We start from the raw sequence: 24,776 nt of genomic DNA on the forward strand, positions 1-24,776 counted from the left end.
TGTGGATTGGGGCCGAGCTGGCTGCCGGTCGCTGTGCCCGGTGTGCAGTTTTCAGCAGGTGCAGCCCTGCCCTGCCACACCATGTCCGAGAGACACAGACAACTCTGCGCATTTGCTACGTGCAGAAAGAAGGGCACAAAGACGTGCTGGGCTCTGACCCCAGTTCCTGCAGAAGCCCTGGCTGGCCCCGAGCCCCAGCAAAGCCTTTGTTACGCTCAGGAGGTGGCTGCCGGTGGGTCCTGGGCAGCTTGGGCTGGGACTGGAGGGGAGGAGGCTGGGGACAGCGTTCTGTCGCCTGACAATGATATGATCAACCATGCCACGAAATGAAAACTCCGCACACCCCGGGAGGCGCTCAGTGGCAGCCGCAGCTGGAGCCGCCCGTGCTGCCCAGGACCTGGAGCCGCCGACCGATCCAGGCCCAGCTTGCAAGGCCCCGAGCCCACCGGCTCCCCACGGGGGTCACTGCTGCAGCGAAGGCTCTGAGAGATGGAAGCCACCTCCGATCCCGACTGCAGGTGGGCAGGTCCCAGGCCCGGTCCAAGTATCCCGTTCAGGAAGTGGGGTTAACGCCTGTCTTCCTGCTCAGCAGGGGCAGCTACGAGCTCACAGACAGGTGGGGACCTGGGTACCGCAGCCACACGAAGTGCACCTTCACTGCACCCTGATTTGAACAAGCCAGATGCAAAGGCATTTGGGGTAAAACTGGAGAAACCTGACTACAGACAGGATATAAGATGATATTGAAAAGCACTGTTAACTTTGTTGGGAACAACAGCTACACTGGGCCGACACGGCGGCACTGGTGCCACACCAACATCCCGTATTAGAGTGCTGGTTTCAGTCCTTGCTGATGAACTTTTTTTTTTTTTAAAGATTTATTTGAAAGTCAGAGTTACAGAGTCAGAGAGAGAGGAGGTCTTCCATCCGCTGGGTCACTCACTCCCCAGATGGCCACGATGGCCAGGGCGGCACCGATCCAAAGCCAGGAGCTTCTTCCAGGTCTCTCACAAGGGTGCAGAGGCCCAAGGACTTGGGCAATCCTCCACTGCTTTCCCAGGCCACAACAGAGAGCTGGATCGGAAGTGGAGCAGCTGGGTCTTGAACTGGAACCCATATGGGATGCTGGCTCCGCAGGCAGTGGCTTTACCCACTATGCGACAGCACCGGCCCCGGCTCCACTTCTGATCCCACTCCCTGCTAATGCACCTGGGAGGCAGCAGGTGACCACTCAAGTACCTGGGCCCCTGTCACCACGTGGGAGACCCAGACGGAGTTCTTGGCCCAGCCCTGGCTGTCGCGGCCATCCGGGGAGTGAAGCACTGGGTAGAAGACAGATCTCTCTCACTTTCGTCCACTGTCTCTGTCAGCCTGCCTTTCCAATGCATAAACAAAGGGGCTGGTGCTGTGGTGCAGCAGGTTAAGGCATGGTCTACAGTGCAGGAACACCTGTGGACACCAATTCTAGTCCCGGCTCCTCTGCTCCCGACTCAGCTCCAGCTAGCACACCGGGGAAGGCAATGGAAGACGCCCAAGTCCTTGGGCCCCTGCACCCAAGTAAGAGACCCAGAAGCAGCTGGCTCCTGGCTTTGGCCTGGCCCAACCCTGGCCATTATGGCCATTTGGAGAGTGAACCAGTGGATGAAAGACCTCCTTCTCTGTCTCTCCTCTCTCTCTTTCTCTATAACTCTGGTTTTCAAATAAGCAAATAAGTATTTTTAAAAATACATAAATAGGGGCCGGCGCTGTGGCGCAGCGGTTAATGCCCTGGCCTGAGGAGCCGGTTCAAGACCCAGCTGCTCCACTTCAATCCAGCTCTCTGCTGTGGCCTGGGAAAGCAGTAGAAGATGGCTCAAGTCCTTGGGCCCCTGCACCCGTGTGGGAGACCTGGAAGAAGCTCCTGGCTCCTGGCTTTGGATCAGCGCAGCTCCAGCCATTGTAGCCATCTGGGGAGTGAACCAGCGGATGGGAGACCTCTCTCTCTCTCTCTCTCTCTCTCTCTTTCTCTCTCTGTCTCCTCTCTCTGTGTAACTCTGACTTTCAAATAAATAAATAAATAAATGAATAAATCTCTTTAAAAAATACATAAATATACAGGAATTATGAACCAAAGACATACAGCAAACGCAAGGGGTGCCTCTGCCCTCCGACTCGCTAGTGCGTGCCGTGAGCGTCTCCGGTGTTGCGTCTGCTGTCAGTGGCACAGCCCTGCAGGAAGGGCCCTTCGCTGACAGAGAACACAGGGCCTCTGTCAGCCAGGTTGCGCAGGCTTCCCCCTCCCAGCACCCCAGGCTCCACCCGCCCCAGGCAGCAGGGCCCCGGCAAGGAGGCTTGGCAACCCCTCCTACCTGTGACTCTCCAGCAGTGTCGGGGGCAGCTCACACTGGGTGCCCCAGGGCAGGTCCTTCAGGTCCTCGGGCTGGTCTCGGCTGGACTCTCCCAGCAGGGGAGACAGACTGAAGACAGAGCCATCCTGCGGCCAGACAGAGGGGCCAGTGAGGCCGCCAGGCCAGGCAAGCAGTGCCGTGAAGCACAGGGTCTTGGGGAGGGGTGCCAGGAAGGCCACCACACAGCATGGAGCCAGCAAGTGGGCCGCCCAGCCCGTGCCATCGTCACGGAGGCAGAGGGAGGCTCTGCAGCGTGGGAAGACCCCAGGGCCCAGTGACACCGCCTTAACCTTGTGTATGGGGAGACACCTGTTGTCAGAAACCCTCCAAGGCCTGCAGGCTCCCAAAGAGTGCACAGAATTGCCTGGGGACCTGCAGTGCCGCTTCTGGGTGTAGGCCCAAAAGAACTGGCAGCAGGGTCTTCCAGAGAGAGCTATGTGCCTGCGTCACGAGAGCCCAGAGCAGGAGGCCACCCAGCGTCCAGTGAGGGACATGTGGGTCACACAACAGAGTCTATCCCAACACAGACAGCACGCGGCCTCAGAGGAAGGAGGCTCCCCCGCCTGCGGCAATGCGGCGCGCCCAGGGATGGTGGCCAGCCACGAAGGGACGAGCCTGCTCCCAGACACAGAGCTGAGTGCACAGGCTCACGCTGACCTTGAGAACGCCAGACACGCAGACCAGAAGCAGCCCTTAAAGAGCCTTCCACGAGCGAGAGCCACGAGAGGGGACAGAGACCAGGCAGCCGCGCCGGGCTGCGGGACTGAGGGCACACGCGCACAAAGTGAACCGTGGCTCCTGAGGCAGACTGTGGGCCCGCGGAGGCCACAGACGCTCGCGTCACTGTCACGCAGGAACGCAAAGTGGAGCACCCCCCTGAGGGCAGGGTGGTGGCTCTTCCCCCAGCTCAGCCACGGCTCCTCGACGTCCACCCTGCACGTGGCTGTCTCCAGCGCTTTGTTCAAAGCTGGCAACACCGAGAGCCACCGAGATGTCCTTCAGTAGGCGAAGGGATAAGCAAACCGTGGCCCCTCCACTCGGGGCAGAGCACTCAGCGCTGAGAAGGAATGGGCCCCCCGGCCATGCAGACACTGGGGGCCCTTAACTGCGTATCACTAAGCAAAAGAAGCCAGACGGACAGGCTCCAGCCTGCGTGACTCCCAGATCTGTGACAGGTGGACAGTGGGAAGATCAGGGGGAGCAGGGGTAGAGCTCAGGGCGGCGAAAACCCCCAATTATGCTTCTCCAACACCCGCAGGCTGCCCAGGCCAGGCATGAGCCCTAAGGTAAATACGGATCAGGGCGGGGGCAGGGAGGCTGTGCACATGGTGGGGAGGGGCACTGTATCTTCCACTCAGTTTTGCTGTGAACCTAAAACGTCTCTAAAAAGAAAAGCCTGGGGCCGACGCCATGGCGCACTAGGTTAATCCTCCGCCTGCAGCGCCGCCATCCAATATGGGCGCCGGTTCTAGTCCCGGCTGCTCCTCTTCCAGTCCTGCTCTCTGCTGTGACCCGGGAGGGCAGTGGAGGATGGCCCAAGTGCTTTGGCCCTGCACCCACATGCAAGACCAGGAGGAAACACCTGGCTCCTGGCTTCGGATCGGTGCAGCTCCGGCCATTGCAGCCATTTGGGGGCTGAACCAACAGAAGGAAGACCTTTCTCTCTGTCTCTCCCTCTCACTGTCTGTAACTCTACCTACCAAATAAATAAATAAAAGCTTAAAAAAATTTAAAAATAAGGCCGGCGCCGTGGCTCAACAGGCTAATCCTCCGCCTTGCGGCGCCGGCACACCGGGTTCTAGTCCCGGTCGGGGCACCGATCCTGTCCCGGTTGCCCCTCTTCCAGGCCAGCTCTCTGCTGTGGCCAGGGAGTGCAGTGGAGGATGGCCCAAGTGTTTGGGCTCTGCACCCCATGGGAGACCAGGATAAGCACCTGGCTCCTGCCATCGGAACAGCGCGGTGCGCCGGCCGCAGCGCGCTACCGCGGCGGCCATTGGAGGGTGAACCAACGGCAAAGGAAGACCTTTCTCTCTGTCTCTCTCTCTCTCTCTCTGTCCACTCTGCCTGTAAAAAAAAAAAAAAAAAAAAGAAAAAAGAAAGAAAAAAAAAAAGAAAAAAAATTTAAAAATAAAATAAAAAATGAAGATAAAAATTTTAAAACATTTAAAAAAGAAAAAGAAAAGCCTGCTACAAAGAGAGACAAAAACAAAGCCAGGGCCTACCTCTGGGCAGAGCAGGAAAACGGAACACAGAGGCAACATTCTGCAAGCCTGGACGTGAATTCCAGGTACCCGAGCCAGGAGACCCAGGAAAGCCAGCCCAGAGCCCCGTGACCCTGCTTCACACAGCCCAGGACGTGCACACGGCTCACAAAGTCCACACGGCCCCCAGCGGCCACACAGCCCCAGTGTCCACACAGACCCAGTATCCACAGCCCCAGTGTCCACACAGACCCCAGTGTCCACAGCCCCAGTGTCCACACAGACCCCAGTGTCCACACAGGCCCAGCGTCTACACAGGCCCAGTGTCCACACAGACCCCAGCATCCACACAGCCCCAGCGTCCACACGGCCCCCAGTGACCACACAGCCCCAGTGGCCACACAGCCCCAGTGGCCACACAGGCCCAGTGTCCACACAGCCCCAGCGTCCACACGGCCCCAGTGGCCACACTGCAGTCCCGTGGGTCCGGCAGCAGGGTCTGTCGCTGCCCTCAGGCCCTGGCCCTGAACCTGCCTGACCAGGCCAGAGGCCGCTTACCCCTGCTCCTGCGAGGGTGCCACAGGTCGGGGCTGAGGGAGGCTGAGGGGACAGTGGCGTTCTCACTGCAGCACACGATCGCAGAGGCCACCCCACAGCCCTCCTTCCCCCCAGGGAGTCTGAGACCCAGACACCCCCTGAGGACGCGCTCTGGGTTGCCGAGGTAACGAGGTCCGCCACTCGGGGAGCAAACGCTTCCTTCCTGCCAGCCTTCACGCCCTCCCCCCATGCCAGGGTCCAGGCGACAGCCAGGGACTGCGGGTGCCACAGCAAAGCAGACCACGTGCAGCCGTGCCAGATCCACCTGGCTGCCCGCTGCCCTCGCGTTGGCCTCCAGGGCCCAGGATGGGGCTCTCCTGTCCCCTAAGCCCCTGCACCCTGGCTCTGGACAGCTGGGTTGCGGGTGTCCCCAAGTTTTTGGCTTCACAGGGCCCAGCAGGCTGAGCAGGATGGACGGGAGCTGACCACAGCCTGGGGGTGGGAGCAGACTCACCCGGAGGGAGCTGGCCATCACCGAGTGCAGCAGCAGCAGGCGGTCCAGGGCGCCCTCGGCCAGCTCCTGCGAGCACAGGCGGTACTGCTTGTCCAGGGGCTCGGGCACAGGGATGCCTCGGTCTGCAGAGCCGAGAAAGCAGAGACTGGAGCGGGCAAGGAGGGCGACTCCACCCCCACACACGGTCAGGCCAGACACCATCGCTGGCTGGAGACAGGGTCATGGTCTGGAGGTTGGAGGGGACGCTCAGCCTGCCGGGGCGGCTTTGCTGGAGGGGAGCTTCCGCGTGCCGCGCCGCGCCTGCTCTGAGGTTCTCTGCTGCGCTGTGTGTTGCCTCTCAGTCGCAGAGCAGTGACGCACACAATTCTAAAGGCACAAAGCCACCTCCAGAAGAGCACCGCTTCCTGGCGTGTGCTCGGGAGAACGGAAAGCAGGCACCCGGCAAGACCAGCACGGCGCCCCGGCAGTGCTCGGCACGAGAGCCAAGGCGCGCACACCACCCCAGTGCCTGGGGCAGGGGCCACACCAGGCTACCGCAACCGCATGCAGTGGGGACCCAGGGTCTGCTCGTGCCACAGGGACATCAGTGGGACAATGGCAAGATCAGATGAGGCCTGCCTCGCGGCGTCACCCCCGTGTGGGTGCACTGTGCACAAGTGTTTCTAAGACACACCCCGCAGGGCACTGAAGGGCATCCCAAAACATGCTGAGGAGAGGCAGGGGGAAGTTCACAATGTCTGTGAAAAATGGAATTAAAACATGCTCATGGGGCCGGCGCTGTGGGGTAGCGGGTAAAGCTGCCACCTGCAGTGCCGGCATCCCATATGGATGCCGGTTCAAGTCCCGGCTGCTCCACTTCCGATCCAGCTCTCTGCTGTGGCCTGGGAAAGCAGTAGAAGATGGCCCAAGTGCTTGGGCCCCTGCACCCACTTGGGAGACCAGGGGGAGGCTCCTAGTTCCTGGCTTCAGATTGGTGCAGCTCCAACTGTTGTGGCCAATTGGGGAGTGAACCAGTGGATGGAAGCCTGCCCGCTCGCTTGCTCTCTCTCTCTCTCTCTGCCTCTCCTTCTCTCTCTGTGTAACTCTGACTTTCAAAGAAATCTTTTAAAAAATATGTTCATTTTGGGGCAAAAAAATTGAAATCCATGCATAGTTTTTTCATAGTACATATTTTCCATGAACTTTTGGGAGCCTCTTCGTAAAGTCCAAGTGAGAAAGATTTCTACTGGAAGAATTTTTTGTACTGTTCTTGCAGCTTTTATGCAGCTCTGAGTCATGCCAAAATAAAAGGCTGAAAAGGAAGAGAACATGGGGCAGGCGCTCCAGGGCAGAGGGAGAGGCAGGGGCGTGGGTGTCTGGCCGAGCAGATAAGACGGCCACATCCCGCAGCGGGAGCCCTGGGTCCAGCCTCCTGCCCACACAGAGCCTCCCGTAAATGGGTGCCTGCGCCCACAAGGGACGTCTGCTGGGTTCCCAGCTTTGGCCCTGGACATTACAGGTGGCTGGGGAGTGAACCAGCAGGTAGGAGTGCTCTCTAGTTCTCTCTCTTTCTCCCTCTCTCTCTACCTCAGATAAATTTAGAAAAAAAAATTTAAATGGAGAGAGGGGCCAGCATTGTGGCGTAGTGGGTAAAGTCACTGCCAGCGATGCTGGTGTCCCACGTGGGTGCTAGTTTGAGTCCTGGCTGCTCCACTTCCAATCCAGCTCTCTGCTAATGGCCTGGGGAAAGCAGCAGAAGACGGCCCAAGGGTTTGAGCCCCTGCCACCCATGTGGGAGACCCGGATGAAGCTGCTGGCTCCTGGTTGGGCCTGGCTGTTGCAGCCATTTGGGGAGTGAATCAGTGGATGGAAGATCTCTCTCTCTCTCTCTTTAACTCTGACTTTCAAATAAATAAATAAACCTTTTAAAAAATAATCAAAATAAACAGTGGAGAGAAAGGAAGAGCCAGGGCAACCTGCCCGGCCCTGGCAGAGAGAGGGCCGCCCAGCGTGGCGGGGGCAGGGCAAGTCTCCGTGTTCGTCAGCAGCGCCGGATCAAACGTCAAAGGCACTGCCGGTGACCAGGGAGGCTTCACAGCTCTGACGCGACAGCTCCTGGGACGCCTGTCGGAGCAGGCCTGTCCTCTCACGCGGCGCTCGAGCCACAACTGGCCGTGCGGGCGGAGGGCGGTCAGGCCTTGGTGTCCACGCTAGGCCGTCCCGGACAGTCCCGTGTCTTCCACCCCCACGCACGGGAAAGGACGACGACGAGCAGGGCCGCGCCGCCGGCCTCACCCTGCATGAGCCGCCGCTGCTCGGCCACGAGCCGCTCGCAGAGCCGCCGGTGCTGGCGGTAGCGCTGGATCATGAAGTCCTTCTGGCACAGCAGGTTCTTGCGGCACAGGTTGCTGGCCTGCAGCTCCGTGTTCTCCACCTCCAGCTCGTGGGCCCTGCACAGCAGCCGCAGCACCTCCCGCTGGTCCTCGCTGGTGACGCGCCGGGGCAGCAGCTGCTCCATCTGCGAGGCCTTCCGCTTGGCGTGGGCCAGGCGCTGCTCCAGCCCCGCCTGCCAGAGAGACGGGGGCCAGAGGAGGTGCTGGGGGCTCCGCTGGCCCCGGCTGCCCGTTCTCACGCAGCCGCTGGCGGTGCTCCGGCTGCTGGCACCTGCCTTGTATGGTCTCTCTGAGGCTCTCACGGCTGGGGACTCCCTGACTCAGGGGACCGGCAGTGACTCACCTGTGAGCACATCTTCCGCCTAGAGTCCACACCGCGGTCACCTCCCCGATAGGGCTCTCACACCCTGGCCACCAGCCACCCGCCCTAGTCATCCAGGCCAGAGACAGCCCCCAGGCCCAGAGCCACTGAGATCCTCAAACAGCCTCTCCCTTGCCTGCCCCCACCTCCCATTCCTTCCTTGCTCCTCTGCCTCCTGGCCGGCCTGGTGCCCCCCGTGTGGCCTGCGTGGTGAGTGCTGGGCCTCCTGCTGGGAAGGAGCAGTGTGCTGTCCCTTTGGTGGCAGTCACCTCCTGCACTGTCAGCCCCACAGAACTTCATGCTCCCGTGGTCACCTCGTGTCACAGACACACTCCCAGGGCTCGCCCCCACTGCACGCCCACGTGTCGGCCACAGGAAGCCACAGAACTTCATGCTCCCGTGGTCACCTCGTGTCACAGACACACTCCCAGGGCTCGCCCCCACTGCACGCCCACGTGTCGGCCACAGGAAGCCACAGAACTTCATGCTCCCGTGGTCACCTGGTGTCACAGACACACTCCTAGGGCTCGCCCCCACTGCACGCCCACGTGTCGGCCACAGGAAGCCACAGAACTTCATGCTCCCGTGGTCACCTCATGTCACAGACACACCCCCAGGGCTCGCCCCCACTGCATGCCCACGTGTCGGCCACAGGAAGCCACAGAACTTCATGCTCCCGTGGTCACCTCGTGTCACAGACACACCCCCAGGGCTCGCCCCCACTGCATGCCCACGTGTCGGCCACAGGAAGCCAGAGAACTTCATGCTCCCGTGGTCACCTCATGTCACAGACACACTCCCAGGGCTCGCCCCCACTGCACGCCCACGTGTCGGCCACAGGAAGCCACAGAACTTCATGCTCCCGTGGTCACCTCGTGGCACAGACACACTCCCAGGGCTCGCCCCCACTGCACGCCCACGTGTCGGCCACAGGAAGCCACAGAACTTCATGCTCCCGTGGTCACCTCGTGTCACAGACACACCCCCAGGGCTCGCCCCCACTGCACGCCCACGTGTCGGCCACAGGAAGCCACAGAACTTCATGCTCCCGTGGTCACCTCGTGTCACAGACACACCCCCAGGGCTCGCCCCCACTGCACGCCCACGTGTCGGCCACAGGAAGCCAGAGCTGCGGCTTCCACCTGGGTCCTCCATGTCGTCAGGGGGCGGCCCTACCTCCATCGCACCACAGCCAGGGGCTGGCTCTCCTGGGCCACACAGAGCACGAGACGTGAGGTCTGAGGCCGGCTCATCCACTACAGGCCAGTGGGGACAGCTCTGCACTGGCACCCTCAATTGGGAGCCCTGTGGATCGGCCTGCTCCTCTTTGCATCTGCGAGGTAGGGTCCCACGGAGGCCGCCATGGAGACACAGACCCACACGTGTGTGTGCGATCAGCCACACCTGCTCTGCACTGTAGCCTGGCCCAGGGGACAGAGGGGCCACCACACCGTATATCTCCAGCTGGGCCCCCAAACACACCACAGCCAGGGCTATCTTGGACCAGGGTCCGCAGGAATGGGTCAGTGGGTCCCTGTGCTACCGGGAAGATGACCCCTGGCCACCTCCCTCCTGCCTGGAACTCACAGGGGACTGCCTGGCCCCCCTCGCAAGGTCCTGCTCGCCTCCTTCAAGTCCGTCCCCTGGATGCCCGGCTGTGCTGAGCACCTCGTCTTGTCCCCCGAGGATCCCTTGGCCATGACCTCTGCTGCGAATTGCAGACCTCGAGCTCGTGCCTCATCCCACCAGCCCGGGGCCTGGTGGTCAGACCGAGGTCAGTTCCGAGTCTTCCGGGGATTTGGGACCATCCACCTCCGGGGGCCTCGGTTTCGTCACCCACAACCCGGTTGCGATTGGCCTTACTCCCCAGGACGCGCTGATGTCCACCAGGGCCCACGCCATCCCCAGTCGGCGCGGGCGACCCCTGCCCCTGCCGCCGTGGCTACCTTGAGGGCTGCCGTTTTGCGCTGCTCCGCTAACAGCAGGTTGAACTCCTCCCTGGCCAGGGCCACCTCGTGCGGCTCCGTGGACTCGCCATCGTCCCCATCAGCGTCTGCGGGCGCCTCCTCCTTCCCGGGCTCCCCCTGGCCGCTGTGTGCGCGGAGGTGGCTCTTCTCCCGCTCCCAGCTGCAGTCACAGGTGAGCAGGTGAGCAGCGCCTGGCCGGCAGCCCTGCCCCCTGGGCCTGGGCCTTCTAGGCCACGGCTGCCTGCTCACAGGCATGCCGTGCCGGTGGAGCAGAACAGGGTTGGCCCTATGATTGCGCACATGTGTGCATAAGGTCTCTCCCAGCCCACCCAGCCTCCAGCCTCAGATCCGCCCGTGGGCCCCTGGGTGACCTGGGAAGGCCCCTAAATGCACCCCTGAACCTCAGTCTCCACAGCTGTGGAACTTGGACCACCTCAGCCTGCCCAGCGTGGGGCTGTGCAAGAATGAAGCGTGGTGGCCACAGCTCTGAAACCTAAGCGGCGACAAGGAGCCCGCGGGGACGGGGCAGCAAAGGTGGACTTCCGGTGGGAGGTGGACAAGACCGTGAAGTGCCCTGGCAGGAGTCTCGTGCTCTTGGTATGGTTTCTACAGTAATAAAGGGAAGAGGGACGAGCAGGGGAGCCACATGGGAGAAGTGCGAGGGAGGGCAAAGGGCAAGGCAGTGGAGGGCCGTGGGGCCCAGCCTGTCCCGTGGCACTGCAACAGCGCCCCCTGTGGATGGGGAACGGCACGGCCAGAACCACAGGCATCCCTGTGCCCAGAGGGCACGAGCGGGGACGCAGAGTGCCGTGGGATGACAGCCCTGGCCTGGGAGACGCACACTCCTTCAGGCCTCGGCTTCCTCTTCCACTGAGCTGCCTCGCAGCCGTGGACTGGGAGGGAGGTCCAAGGGGTCTGGACATTTCTCCCACCTGGCCCGGCTTAGACCCAGGGGCACAGGAGCAGGCGAGGCGGGGGCAGCCGTGGCTGGAAGCCTGCAGGTAGATGATGGATGATGGATGGGTGAGGGGGGCTGGACAGCAGCGCAGGAATGACGAGCTCCCACAGGCAGCCCCTCCGCCCCGCGGGGTGGGCGGGCGCACTCACTCGGCAATGGTCAGCAGGTGGCGGGACATGTCCATGTGCAGCTCAATGGTGGTGTTCTCCAGCTCCACCAGGCTGCGCCGCATCTCCTTCTGCTCCCTGAAGGCCCCGACCAGCTGAGCCCGAATCTTGTTCATCTGCAGGCGACTGTCCTCCTCCGCGTCGTGGGGGCTGAGTGTGACTGCAGGCAGCAAGGCAGCTGGCTGTGCGGGGCAGCGCACCTAAGCAGGCTTGAGCTCCATGCTCGCCCACCAAGATGGGGCCTAGACCATGGAGCAGCTCAACACACGTGATGGGGGCTGGCGCTGTGGCGCAGTGGGTTAAAGCCCTGGCCTGAAGTGCCGGCATCCCATATGGGCGCCAGTTCTAGTCCTGGCTGCTCCTCTTCCAATCCAGCTTCTGCTACGGCCTGGGAAAGCAGTGGAGGATGGCCCAAGTGTTTGGGCCCCTGCACCTGTGTGGGAGACCCAGAGGAAGCTCCTCGCTCCTGACTTAGGATCAGCCCAGCTGCGGCCATTGTGGCCATCTGGGGAGTGAACCAGTGGATGGAAGACCTCTCTCTCTCTCTCTCTCTGTCTCTACCTCTCTCTCTGTCTTTCAAATAAATAAAATAAATCTTTAAAAAAAACACACATGATGATAGCTGGGTGGGTGGGTGGAGGGATGAAGGGATGATGGGTGATGGGTGATGATGGGTGATGGGTGATGGGTGATGTGTGATGGGTGATGGGTGATGGGTGATGGGTGATGGGTGATGGGTGATAGATGATGGGTGATGGATGGATGATGGGTGATGGGTGATGATGGATGATGGGTGATGGATGATGATGGGTGATGGTTGTATGGATGGATAATGGATAACAGAGGGATAAAGGAGTGGATGATGGGTGATGGATGATGGGTGATAGATGATGGGTGATGGGTGATGGGTGATGGGTGATGGATGGATAGATGGATGGATGATGATGGATGGGTGGATGGACGGGTGGCTGGCTGGTTGCGTAGCTGCCTGGATCGATGTGTAGGTGGATCAGAGGATGTATGAGTACAGACAACTGCCGACTCACAGACATACATGCCCACTTCCTCAATGGCAACCCAAAGGAAAGCCAAGAAGGAACGGGAAAGCTCACAGAAGGAGAGACCAGAAAGATCTGTGGTGCCATGAGCTTGCTGGGAGTGTGACCCTGGAAGGGCCATCGATGACCTGACTGCTGACACTGGGTGTGCAGGGACGCTGCGACTGTGTCCTTGCAAAGAACCCTTAAACCGGGGGCTCTACCTTGCACATCCGGGACCCCAGAGTGGAGGGGCACTCGGCTCTACCTTGCACATCCGGGACCCCAGAGTGGAGAGGCACTCGGCTCTACCTTGCACATCCGGGACCCCAGGGCGGGGGGCAGCACTCGGCTCTACCTTGCACATCCGGGACCCCAGGCTCGCTCTTCCTCTCCTTTTCCTGCTTCTCGATTCTGGACTTGAGGTGCTCGATCTCGCCACGCAGGTGGGAGATGACGTCCGTGTATTGCGCGATGCGGTAGGACACGTTCAGCAGGTTGCGCTTGACCTGGCGGGGCAGCGGGCATGGGGGTCAGGGCTGAGCACACACTGGGGGGCACCGACAGCAGGAGCACGCAAACACGTGTCTGCTGTGAAAGCCCGCATTTGTTGTAGGCAGCACACAAACACATGTCTTCTACGAAAACCAAAGTCTGTCGTAGGCAGCCGTGGAAAGGGAGGGAGCCCGGAGGACACGCACAGGGCCAGGCCAGGCCCAGAAGGACGCGGGCTGTGGGTCCCACTGCTGTGAGGGCCCAGAGCACAGGCTCCTAGAGATGGGGGTCTCATTCGGGAAGGTGAGAAAGTTCTGTGGGTGGTGGTGACGGGGCACAACACCGTGCGTGTGCTTACTGCCGTTGAAACACGCACCTAGAAACGGTCAAGAGGGTGACTTCCCGTTACGTGAATTCCAGCAGCACACGGATCCAAACAACCCACGCTGCGGCCGCGCTCGCTGTGGGCCTGCCCTCCACATCTGTCTCGGCACAGCGCTGCCCGTCTGCCACCGAGACACACGGCTGTGCTGTGTCTGCGGCGGGCTTTGGCGTTCCTCTAGCCGGCACCTGTTTATCTGCGTGAGTTCACGCTCCCACCCGGCCCCCCAGCCCGCTGCGAGGCCTGGAGCTTGTGGGAGCAGAGGCCCCGCCGTTTTTCTCTGTTAGTAGCTGGTGCCTAGCCCAGAGAGGACGAGGAAGGGCCAGTGGTTTGCTGACGAATGACTGTGATAAAACCACCACTGTGGCATGGTGCTCACGGGCTGTGCCCAGTCACATGTCCAGTACGAAGTGGACAGTGGGCACCATCTCACGAGTCTTCGCACAACTTATCTGACCCAGCCTTCAGACGAGGGCAGTAGCGCAGACAGCCCGGCACAGTGGGGTAGGCCTGGGCCCTGGAGCCAGGTGCTCTGGCCCCAACACCAGCTGGAGAAGTGACCTTGTCTCCCCCACTACGGCCAGTCTGCTCTTTGCTAACGTGAGCAAGGACCCCGAAATGAGATCATCTGGGATAGGCCCTAATCCGCTGCCAGGTGTCCCCATTGGGGAAGAGGGAACGTTGAAGACAGGCAGGGCCAGAGGGACGCAGCCACAAGGCGAGGATGAGGTGGGAGGACCCTCCCCGACGGCGTCAGAGGGTGTGTGACCCTGCGCCCCTCACCCAGTGTGCAGGAGCATGGCGCAGGCGCTGGGACGCGGAAGGCAGAGGACACGGGGCTGCTGTCACTTCCACCCTCCGTCTCAGAGACGATGAAACTGGGGCACAGAGGGCTCACGCATGCGGGCAGCGCCCCCCAGCTGGAGCTCAGAGCAGGGGGCAGACCCAGCGGTCCGTCTCAGCAGCCACCCCACAGCCCCCAGAGTGAGCCAGGGACCTAGTGGGTGAGGGAATGACGAGCCAGCCACCGAGGGAGCGGGCGAGGGGGCAGCCGGCAGGAGGCTCACCCTGGTCTTGATGTTCTTGGCCCTGTAGGCGTACAGCAGCGTGGTCCGTGACTCCTCAAAGCAGGTGCTGGCCGGGCTGATGTGGGCGATCATGATGGTGTGGCTGTTCCCGCCCAGGGCGTCCTGTTCTGGGGAAGCCTCTGAGCTGCGGGGGTGGGAGCTGCACCACCCCCCACTTATCACCAGACCCAGGGTTCCTGCCCCCACCTTGGGGAGGGCAGCTGATGCCGGAACCCAGGGCGCCATCACTGACTTGTAGAGGGGCAGGGCAGATCAGGCCAAGGGTTTGAACGCACCGCGACCTTCACCCCGGCTCTGTTTGCCTCTGTGCCCCGCCCTGCCGCGCAGTGGAGGTGATGGCACTCAGTATCAAGAGGGATTCTCACATCAGAGCCACCCGCGGAGGGACGGGCAGCCTGGGGGAGGAGGTGAGCTCCCGAGGCCGGCCCCGCTCCGCGGATGCTCCGCGGATGCTCCGCGGATGCTCCGCGGCGCCCACCTTCAGCAGGCGCGTGAGCTTGCTGTCGCGGAAGTTCACGTACTGCGCGCGGCCGCCGCCCTTCTCGCTGAGCGCGTTGATGCAGTTGCCCAGGGCCAGCAGAGAGCGGTTGATGTGGGCGCCCTCCTTCATCCTTTTGCCTCGGTTCTGGGTCTGCAGGGGGAGAGGCCGGGCGGCTCGGTCCTTCCCACGCCAGCTTGCAGGGATGAGGCCCAGAGACAGAATCCGCATCCCTCCCGGGCGACGAGGGGGACTGAGGCTGGGCCTGGCGCGTGCTGGTGACACCCATGAGCCCCTGGGAGCAGGAGATAGGAGTGACACAGGATTCTGTGGGCCAGGGTCCTGCTGAGACCCAGCCGGCTGTTAAATGAGGTGCGAGCAGCTCCAGAGAAACCCACGCAGGGCAAAAATGCAAGAGCAGCCTTACACGCCAGAGGGGTCCATCCCCTACCGGGAAGTGTCCTCCTCCTGCAGGTGGCCGATCTAGGGGGGCACCTGAGGCTCCTGCCCTTCCTACTGCGTCCCGTTCACTTCCTGCCCATCTCCCACTGCCCTGCTGCCCAGCAGTGTGCACGCCCTCAGGGCGGCCATGGCGCTCTCGCTGGCCGTGTCCCTGGTGGCGAGCCTCGGAGGACGGTCCCTGGGAGGCCAGCCTCCCCTGCTCCCTTCCCCCTCTGTGTCTGAAACAAGAACAGCAGCACTGATGCTTTCTTGTTGAGGGCAGCTAGCAGGGTCAGCGGGGCGTGGCTGAGAGCGGCCTGCACTGCCTCTGGCGGCCGGTGCCCCAGTCCTGGGCTGTGCTTCCCGCCCGTCTCAGCCTCCCCGGGTGAGGCAGAGGGCTTCAGGGGTGCGAGGGAGGAGGCCTCCACTTCTATCAAGTGGGAGCCCGTGGCGGCACTCGCTCGGCCGGTGTGGCCTAGGGCTGGGCAGTACACACGTTGTGTGCCTGTGTCACGGAGCCAGGGGCCTTTCTGCAGCTCCTTGGCAAGTGACTTTCTGTGCAGAAGTGACACGTGTGAGAGAGAAAGGGCCTCCAGACAACCTGCCCCGGCCACTGGGTGAACACTGAAAAGCCAGGGCCCAGAGAGAAGCGGTGGCCCCAGCGCGGGAGGTGGAGCCGAGTGAGCAAGGCCTCAGGGCCCGGAACCCGTCCAGTGCCGGCTTTCACAGCCAAGCCCAAGAGTGGCAGGGCTCCACACAGCCTCCAAGGACAGGGCCTGGCCCAGCCGGGAGTCTGGGCTGCTGGCCCCGGCCCAGGACCCCAGCATCATCTCCTCCATTTCACTCAGCTTTGTCTGTGGGAAGCCCTCTGCACCCACATGTGTCCATGTACTGGTCATGTCTCTGTCGGAGGCTCTGGCACCTGGAGGACTCTATGACCCTGACCCTGGGGTTAGCCAACTCCTGGAGACACTGACGTCTCACCTGTGCATACATATTTCACCTACAGCCACATCCCCAAAAGCCCAGAGCCCGCGCCCCAGTCACTCCCTAAACGTGGCTCTCGCGCTCTGGCCACTGTCCACCTGCCCTAATCACCCAGAGCCAGTACAGGCACCCAGGGTCAACCCTGGGCCCAGAGCCCCTAAGGGTTCAAACAGCCGACGCCACACCACCCACCGCCTCCAGCTCCTCCCTGGAAACCCCGTGTTCCCCTTGCTTCCCCGCCCCCACTGGCCCTGGCGCTTCCCGTGTGGCCTGCGTGGCGAGCTCCGCCCCTCCCCCGGGAGCTGTGACGGCCGTTTTCAGTGGAGGTTGTTCCCTGACCCCCGCAGTTTGGTCACGACTCATCTGTTATTTTACAACAGCGTGCGCTGGTCAGCCAGCGGTTGGTCACGCAGCACGGGCAGCCAGGGGGGGGCTGGGCACTGGGTGGGAGTGAGCGAAGGAGGAGTCTTGGCGGTCATTCAAGCCTCTGGCTGCAGCAGGACACGGCAGAGACACAGGTGTGGGCTGTGGCCAGACCTGCCGGCTTCCCAGCTCCGATGCCCCGCCCGAGATCTCCGTGCACAGCCAGTCACTGTGTCGCCACGGGGTCACACAGGTGTGAGGCCGCCTGTGAGTGTTCAGTGCCTGGCGCGCTGCAGGGTATGGGGAATGCCTCGTGCTTGTATTACTGCTGTTCTCACACAGCCCAGCTGGGTCCCTGTCCCCAAGGAACGCTCAGGCACTGGGCAGCCGCCAGGGAGCCCAATGACCACGTCCACGACAGGAGCAGCCAAGGACAGAGGACCCGGGGGCCCGGGGGAGGGCGCGGGGGGCTGGTTCCCCAGCAGCCACCGTGCTGTCAGCCAGTAGCCTGAGCCATCCTCCTTACAGCCATGCTGGCTCCCTGCCCCAAACGCCCGCCCAGAGACCCCGCCCCCTCCGGACTCGCACAGCCTCAGCACAGCTGAGACGCGAGTTCACACCTCTGGTGTCCTACCACTGGCCCACGTGTGGTCCCGCAGGTATGCTGAGCTCCCCAGTGAGTGTGGGTGCAGCCCGCCCCTGGGCATGCCCTGCACCCACGCACGCCCACTTGCTGGCTTCCTCATCCCCAAGCTGGGTGCTCTTCTGGGTCCTACTCACGGACTCAAGGGGTGACCACTGCCGAGCGGGTGGACACAGGGCATCTGAAAGGGAGGGGAGGCACATGGGGGCAGGCACCTGGGCCGCCCGCTCCGAGCCCGCCAGGTCCACCATGAAGAGCCTCCCGACGTGCACTTCCTCCGCCAGGTCCACGCCACGGCTCCGCTGGTGCACGGTGACCTGCAGCACCGCGTGGGAGCGGGACGATGTCCTGTTGGTGGCCGTGGGCTCCTGCGTGCGCTGCCGGTTGCCTTTGGTGAGGAGCTGCATGATCTGAGGACAAAGCAGAAGTGGGCCAGCCGTCAAGGAGACGGAGGGCTGGGGCCAGGAGTGCTCCACGTCCACCCATGGAGCAGGAATGACAGACACCCTGTGTCCTCCTCCCGCCACCAGTGGCAGACATCACCAGTGGATTGCCCACCTCTTCTCTGTGAAGCTCTGAGCAGCCCCCCCCCCCCAGGACTTCTCTACAGGCGGCCAGAATGGCGTGTGGGAGCTGGCGGGGGCTGAAACCCGTGTGTGGTACAGCTGTGGAATGCCAACGAGGCCCTCTGGGCACCCACTGGGTACCACACTCTGCCAGACGGCAGAGTACAGGCGGGGAGAAGACTGACAGAGTCGCTGTTAGGGCCACCCCCAGCCCAAGCCCACAAGAGACAAAGCCAAGGGCCTGTGGGTCCTGACACCTGAGCCGGCATGGTGGAGCACACGGCCAGGGAGGGCTGAGGAGGAAGAGCCGGGACGACTCTGGAGGCCAGAGGAGCCTCGGCAGACAGGAGGCCACCCCATGGCAGCGTCGAGCCTGGGCCGGCGGAGGCCAGAGGTGGCTGCAGGAACATGTACAGCTTGTCTGCTAAAGGAGTGATCGTCAGGAGCAGGGGTGGCAAATGGATTCCAGACCCGAGCCGCCTCTGATGGGCTATGGCCACCTTGGGCGCTGGGTTGAAAAGGCTCCCAGCCTGCACCTGGAGCTGGAGGGAGGAGTGTGTTGTCGATTAGTGATGTCTGCCCTGAGCACCAGCCAGGCGGGCAGACACAGGCACAGGTGTCTGGCACCCCCTCAGACCAAGTCCAGACGTTTGGAGACCAGAGGCCACGGGTTTGTCCCTGCTCGGCAGACTCCAGCCAGGGGGTTCTGGGCTCAGGTGTGTGTGGCGACCATGGCTGGGCGCCCACCTCCTGGGCGTTTGAGGTGGAGACCTCCGTGATGCCTGCAATCTGGATGCTGCCCCTGGCGTCTTCTCTCAGGTCCAGAAACCCAGAGGACGGGTTCAGGAGGTCCCGGATCACCTCGTTGTAGATCTACAGTGAAGCAGGAAGGTTAGGAACCAGGTTCACTGGCGTGAAGGAGCTACAAGAAACCTCAGCCCCGAGGGAGACACGCAGTGCCCAGGGCATCCCGCCCCCAGCTGCCCGGGGCACAGCACGCCCGTCCTGCGGTCCAGACCCTGGGCCAGGAGGGCGGGCTCACCTCAAAGTAGGACATGGACACGCTGCAGTCGGTGACATCGCGGGTCCCCTCGATGGCCTTGAAGAGGTCAGTGAGGGTCTGCAGGTAGATGCCGGGCTCCGCGTCCATGCCCAGCATGGTGTGTGTCTTCCCAGCACCTGCAGGAGGAGTGAGACACCTGCCTGGGGGCCCCCGCCTGGACTCAGAGAAGCCCATGGCCCTGGCTCTCTGAGGCACTTGTTCTCCATTTGGAAAAGCATGGAACAACGTGGTGACTCCTGTGGAACAGAGGCTGCGTGCAGGGGACAAAAAGGATGCGCGCGGGAGCAGGTGGGACCACAGCAGGAGAACCGTGGCAGCCTCTGTTTGCTTCTCCAAACTCCAAGGACCTGAGCGTCGGTGTACTAAGAAAACGAACAGATCCCACTTCCCGAGGAGGTGCCTCCGGGGACGTCTCCCTTCCCGCTTCCCCTCTCCGCCCCACACGTGCAAACACCAAATCCTCTGCCTCCCGGAGCCAGCCATGGAGGAGGTTCCCCCCAGGCCAGCAAGCTGAGGCTGGGATGAGGATTGTCAGGGCCTGCACAGCGGGCACAAGGCAGGACTGTGCTGTGCAAGTCTGGTTCTGGGGGCGCCACAGGTGGCCCAGCTTTGTGCAGACAGGAGGTGTGGCTTGCCAGAGCAGCGAAGTGTGGGCTTGGATCCACACTTGAAACACCCCCTATACCTGTGTGACTGTGGGGACGTCAGCTCTAGGGCTGCCCAGAGGCCAAAAGGAGCGTGGGCAGCAGGTGCCCTGGGCTGCTCGAGCTGCACGACCCCAGCCCCGCTCCCACTCGGGGACCTGCCCTGGATGGTACCTGAGGGGCCGTAGGCAAAGACCGTGGCGTTGTACCCAGAGATGACGCCTTCTACCAGACGCTGGGCAGTGGCACGGTACACCTCCTCCTGCGGACGGATTGGGGGACAGTCACACGGACAGCCCAGGCTGAGTCACGGAGGACAGTGGGCGGTGCCTGCCGTCCCGTCCCCGCCCTCTGGACGCGCACAGGGATGCACACGGACAGGGCTATAAGAGCGTGGGCACCGACCATCCCTGGGTTCCACACTCAGCCCTGCAGCCGCAGCTGTGGGTGCACTGCCCCTGCCATGCCGAGCCTCACAGGGTGGTTTGAGGCAGAATTACACAGGAAAGTGCAGAACAGCCCCGCTGAGGCCTGGTGCGTGTGAGGCACTCAACACACGCGAGCCTTTTCTAGGGCTCCCACAGGGACGGAGACCCAAGAAGGAAGGGCTAGAGGGTGCCAACAGGGTGGGAGTCTGTGATGGCAACAAGACAGCTTGTCATGGGCACGACTGGGACCAGGGACAGAAGCTTCAGCCTGGCACAATGTGAGTGGAGGCAGCAAGAGACAGTGGTGGGTGGGAGCACGCGAGAGCCGTGAGCGCCTGTGCACGGGACCCTAGGGCTAGCGCGTAAGCGTGTGAGAGCAGTGAGCACCTGTGCACGGGACCCCAGGGCCGGTGTGTGAGTGTGAGAGCAGTGAGCTCCCTGTGCACGGGACCCCAGGGCCGGTGTGTGAGCGTGAGAGCAGTGAGCCCCTGTGCACAGGACCCCAGGGCCGGTGTGCGAGGTGTGGCTGCACTTCCTGGGTGCCCATGCCGGGCCCTGCTCTCCATCTCAACTAACTGCCCGTGGCCCTGGCTGGCGGGTGGTGCAGCTCCGCTGAGCTTGGAATCAGAGGTATGGGGCCAGGGTCAGTCATTTGGGAGCAGGAGCTGCCGTTAAGCGTGGGGTCCTGTGTCCTTCCCTGGGCTTTGTCTTCACCAAGCAGGCCTTAGATGGGACCATCCCCTGCACTGCCTGGACCCTAGCCCCACCTGCCCAGGTCAGGTGTGTGTCCTCCACTCGCCCCACCTCGATGGGAACAGGGTCCCCACAGTGAGGGTCAGGTGGCAGGTGGGACAGCGTCCTGCCCTTGGGTGTGTGCTGGTCCCGACACCAGCCCTGGGTCTCACCGAGTGGCCTCCCACAGGTCCTTCTCCTGTGACAACACAGCTCGGCCAGAGCCCCTCCCTCGCCTGCTCTTCAGGCAGGCAGAAAGGCCCTCAGTGGCCACCACAGCCCCGGGAGCCTCAGGCTGGCAGCGCCACAGCATGCATTCATGGCACACCCCTCTCCACGGGCTCCCTGACTAGGATACAGGCAGTGTGGGCATTGCCTTGTCCAGCGAAGGAATGAGAAGGCCCTCGCCAGGCCACACCTGGCGGCCCCTGCGCCCACTGAGCCACCTGCTATCCATAGGCTCGTGATGGGTTTTTGCCCACAACCTCCTGGTTCCTTGGAGAAGCCCCGAGCAAAGACCGGGACGAGGCCGCCTGGCTGCGAAGTCCTCCCACGGTGTGCCCAGCCCCACCGCGCAGGAAGGGGACGGGTGGGCACCTGGGAGGCGTGCTGGTCAAACACGGTGTCGAAGATGAAGGTGCGCTCCCGGGACCGGTGGGCACGCAGTGGGTCCTCCGCGTCCTCACTGGGGTCCGTGAGCACCAGCACCTGGGGGCAACGTGTGGCAGACGAGGGCTGCTCAGGGCCTGCGGGCCCCAGGCTGGGCTCCCGCCATGACCACAGCTGGGCTTGGCTGGGCTCTGAGAAGGGCTGCAGGCCTCTGTGCTCCAGCCAGGAGTTCCAGGGAACCCCACCCACCCCTCTCTGCCTGCTTTCTGGAGTTAGCATCTCCCACAGCTGCACCCTCTAGGCTTGCAGCCCAGTACCCAGGTCCACGCCCTCCGCAGACAGCCGCCTCGTGCTGGGGGACAGCCCCTTCCTGCTCTGCACAGGGCGCGGTGACCGCCCCAGTCCGGCGTGTCCCGCCCTGACGAACCCCGCAGCCTGCTGGGAGGGGCTGCCTGCTACTGAGGACGCTGGGTACGTGAGACCCCCAGGAAAGGCCCTGCACACCCCCTGCCCCTCTATTCCTCTGAGGCTGGCTGCCCCAGGGCCTCTGATCTCACATAAATACATCATTAGAAGCAGAGTGTACCAGCGACTTGGGGACACAGGGTTGAAGGAGCCTTTCTCAGGGAACGAAGTGGGGCGTGAGGCTATCAGGAGCCAGCACCCTGACTGGGGGCCGGCCTCGGGGTCAGGGCACCCAAAGTGTGGAGTCCAAGGGGGCGCAGCTGGAGCCCTGCACAACCCTCCCTCGGTTCACAGCTTTGGAAACGGAGGCCCCTGGAGACAAGAGCTGCCTGAGGTTCTTGGGGAGCCAATGGAGGGGGCGGGGCCAGGTCCCCGGGGCCGCTCCTGGCTCCTGCCCAGCACTTGCCCCGTGACACAGCCTGACTCTCCCATCTGCTGTCGCCTGCTGCAGAGTCAGAGAGGAACAAAGGAGGGGGCAAGCGGGGAGCTGCCCCACACTGCCTGTGCTCCTGGCCTCCCAGCCCTGGCTCCACTGCTCACCAGCTGGGAGGCTTTGGAACCGGCTTCCTCCACTCCCTGGGCCCGGGCTTTCTCCTCTGCAAGATGGAGGTGATAAAGAACACACCTGCAGCAGCAGCCCTGGGCGGGAAGCAAGGTAACACACCCAGCCGGCCAGGGCGCTCCCGGGCCGGTGTTGTTGCGCCGCGTGTTAAGCCGCCGCCAGCATCCCACACTGGGCACCGGTTCCAGTCCTAGCTGCTCTGTTTCTGACCTAGCTCCCTGCCGATGTGTCTGCAAAGGCAGCAGATGATGGGCCAGTGCTGGGACCCTGCCATCCACGTAGGAGGCCCAGATGGAGTTCCTGGCTCCTGGCTGCAGTCCAGTCCAGATCTGGCCACTGTGGGCACTTGGGGAGGGAACCAGCACGTAGCACGCTGTCTCTCCCTCTCTCTGCCTTTCAAATAAATCTTTTACACACACACACACACACACAAAAGCTACACTGGATCGTGCACAGAAACATCTCTGCGTGTGACGAGAACATCACTGAGAAGCAGCACGGAGCCTCTGGCTCCCCAGTGTGTGCTGAGGTCGGATCCGGAGCCACCGCGCCCGTGGGAACGCTCGCTCAGCGCGGGCTGCCGAGGGGCCTTGCGGCCTCGCCCGCCACCTTCTCCAAGGGGCCCGGGGTAAGGAATCCACATCCCTGGGCAGGCAAGCACAACTGTGGTCTTAAGGGAAAACCCGGCACGAGGGCTCCTGGGCTGTAGGGTTCTGGAAACCTCTGGATCAGTCTGAAGCTACGCAGAGTAAAGAGAATAAAGTGTGAGCGCCACGTGACGGACATCAGACTTGTGGGCCAGGTGCAGGGGCACCTGCTGTGAGGCCCCATCTGGAGGGGACAACCAGGATGGACAGGGACAGGAAGCAGAGGGATGGCTGCCAGCAAGGGACGGGCGACAGAAGTGTTCACCCGTGTGGGAGACTCAGAGAAAGCTCCAGGCTCCTGGCTTCGTATGGCCATTGTGGCCATCTGGGGAATGAGCCGGCAGATGGAAGACCTCTCTCTCGCTCTCTCTCTCTCTGTCTCTCTGTAACTCAGCCTTTCAAATAAATAATTAAATAAATCTTAAAAAAAAAAAAAAAAGCAGAAGAATCTGATGTAACGTGAAATGCATCCCGACTTCTAGAAACTTAGAAACACGAGCTGCGTGCGTGAGGCTGACAGCAGGCCCCAGCCACTCCCAGCTGCCGACCTCAGCCCAGTCCCCGCAGCGCCCACGCCCAGCCTCCCAGGACGGCTCACGCCTCTGTCAGACCCACACCCAGCTTTCCCCACTATGGCCACGTGGGCGCATCACAGGGCCACATCCTTTCCCCCCAAACCACCCCCTCCATTTAACACCGACTCCCTCCTTTGCTTCCTGTCCTGGGAGCTCGGCACCTTTGCCCTGTCTTCTACGCCAGCTGCCCTAGACACTATCCACTGCCTCTTGTCCTGGGCCGTTGGTGCAGGCCTGGGGACCAGACTGCCCAGCCGCCCTGCTCCGGGGTCTGCTCCAAGGTCACTGCCTCGGACCCTTCTAGGCCCCTGTGACACTATCCCCACCCTAACAGTGAGTCGGGTGGTAGGGGCCCCAGTCTGTCACAGCTCTACCCCAGGACACGGCCTACCGGGGCGTGAGCGAGGAGCGACTGACACAGCTACGGCGCGCACAGCCTCACCTGCTCCCCCACTTTGTGAGCGATGACTGTGGCTCCCTCCTGCAGCTCTGCGTCACTGAGTGGACGGATTCGGAGCGCCACCTGCGGGCAGGACGGGGCAGCTGGGCCAAGGGTCCCTGGATGGCCGACCCCCCTTCCTCCAGCACGAGACTCCCAGCCCACACTGGATGCCGCCTGCATCTTCTCGCCAGTGCCCGCCGTCCCAACACCCGCTGCAGATGTTTAAGCAGCAGCCTTTGGAAGACCCTCTGCTGACGGTTCCCCTCATTCCAGGGCCGGGGAGGCCACGGCACAGAGAGTAACCTATCTGGAGCACAGTGGCCGAGGGACCAGTGCAGCTACAGGGCCGTGAATCCAGCTCCAGCCCTCCGACAGGTGGAGAGCAGTTCAGAGACTCCCGGGGCCAGCGCTGTGGCGTAGCGGGTAGAGCCGCTGCCTGTGCCGCTGGCATCCCACACAGGCACCGGATCAAGTCACAGATGGGCACGTCTGAGCCAGCTCCCTGCTCATGGCCTGGGAAGAGCAGTGGAAAATGGCCCAAGTGCTTGGGCCCCTGCCACCCAGGTGGGCGATCCAGATCAAGCTTCTGGCTTCAGTCTGGCTGCGGCCACATGGGGAGTGAACCAGTGGGTGGGAGATTTCTCTCTCCCTCTAACTCTTTCAAA

The 24,776-nt window shown here is 62.5% G+C and overlaps 1 protein-coding gene across 1 annotated transcript in view; it reads right to left on the bottom strand.

The window, feature by feature from the left end:
- Positions 1-24,776, bottom strand: part of LOC133750566 (kinesin-like protein KIF19) — a 38,884-nt gene that overhangs the window by 13,234 nt on the left and 874 nt on the right. The window contains exons 4-17 of the mRNA XM_062180136.1: positions 24,112-24,192; positions 21,409-21,519; positions 19,826-19,913; positions 18,987-19,123; positions 18,692-18,817; positions 17,594-17,788; positions 14,945-15,097; positions 14,446-14,568; positions 12,860-13,010; positions 11,447-11,624; positions 10,319-10,499; positions 7,914-8,184; positions 5,640-5,761; positions 2,349-2,473 (exon numbers count right to left, since the gene is read on the bottom strand). Coding sequence (XP_062036120.1) covers positions 2,349-2,473; positions 5,640-5,761; positions 7,914-8,184; positions 10,319-10,499; positions 11,447-11,624; positions 12,860-13,010; positions 14,446-14,568; positions 14,945-15,097; positions 17,594-17,788; positions 18,692-18,817; positions 18,987-19,123; positions 19,826-19,913; positions 21,409-21,519; positions 24,112-24,192 — 2,042 coding nt within the window. The remainder of the gene's footprint in view (positions 1-2,348; positions 2,474-5,639; positions 5,762-7,913; positions 8,185-10,318; positions 10,500-11,446; positions 11,625-12,859; positions 13,011-14,445; positions 14,569-14,944; positions 15,098-17,593; positions 17,789-18,691; positions 18,818-18,986; positions 19,124-19,825; positions 19,914-21,408; positions 21,520-24,111; positions 24,193-24,776) is intronic.

The sequence above is a fragment of the Lepus europaeus genome, chromosome 21 (assembly GCF_033115175.1).
Source record: "Lepus europaeus isolate LE1 chromosome 21, mLepTim1.pri, whole genome shotgun sequence".
Taxonomy (NCBI): domain Eukaryota; kingdom Metazoa; phylum Chordata; class Mammalia; order Lagomorpha; family Leporidae; genus Lepus; species Lepus europaeus.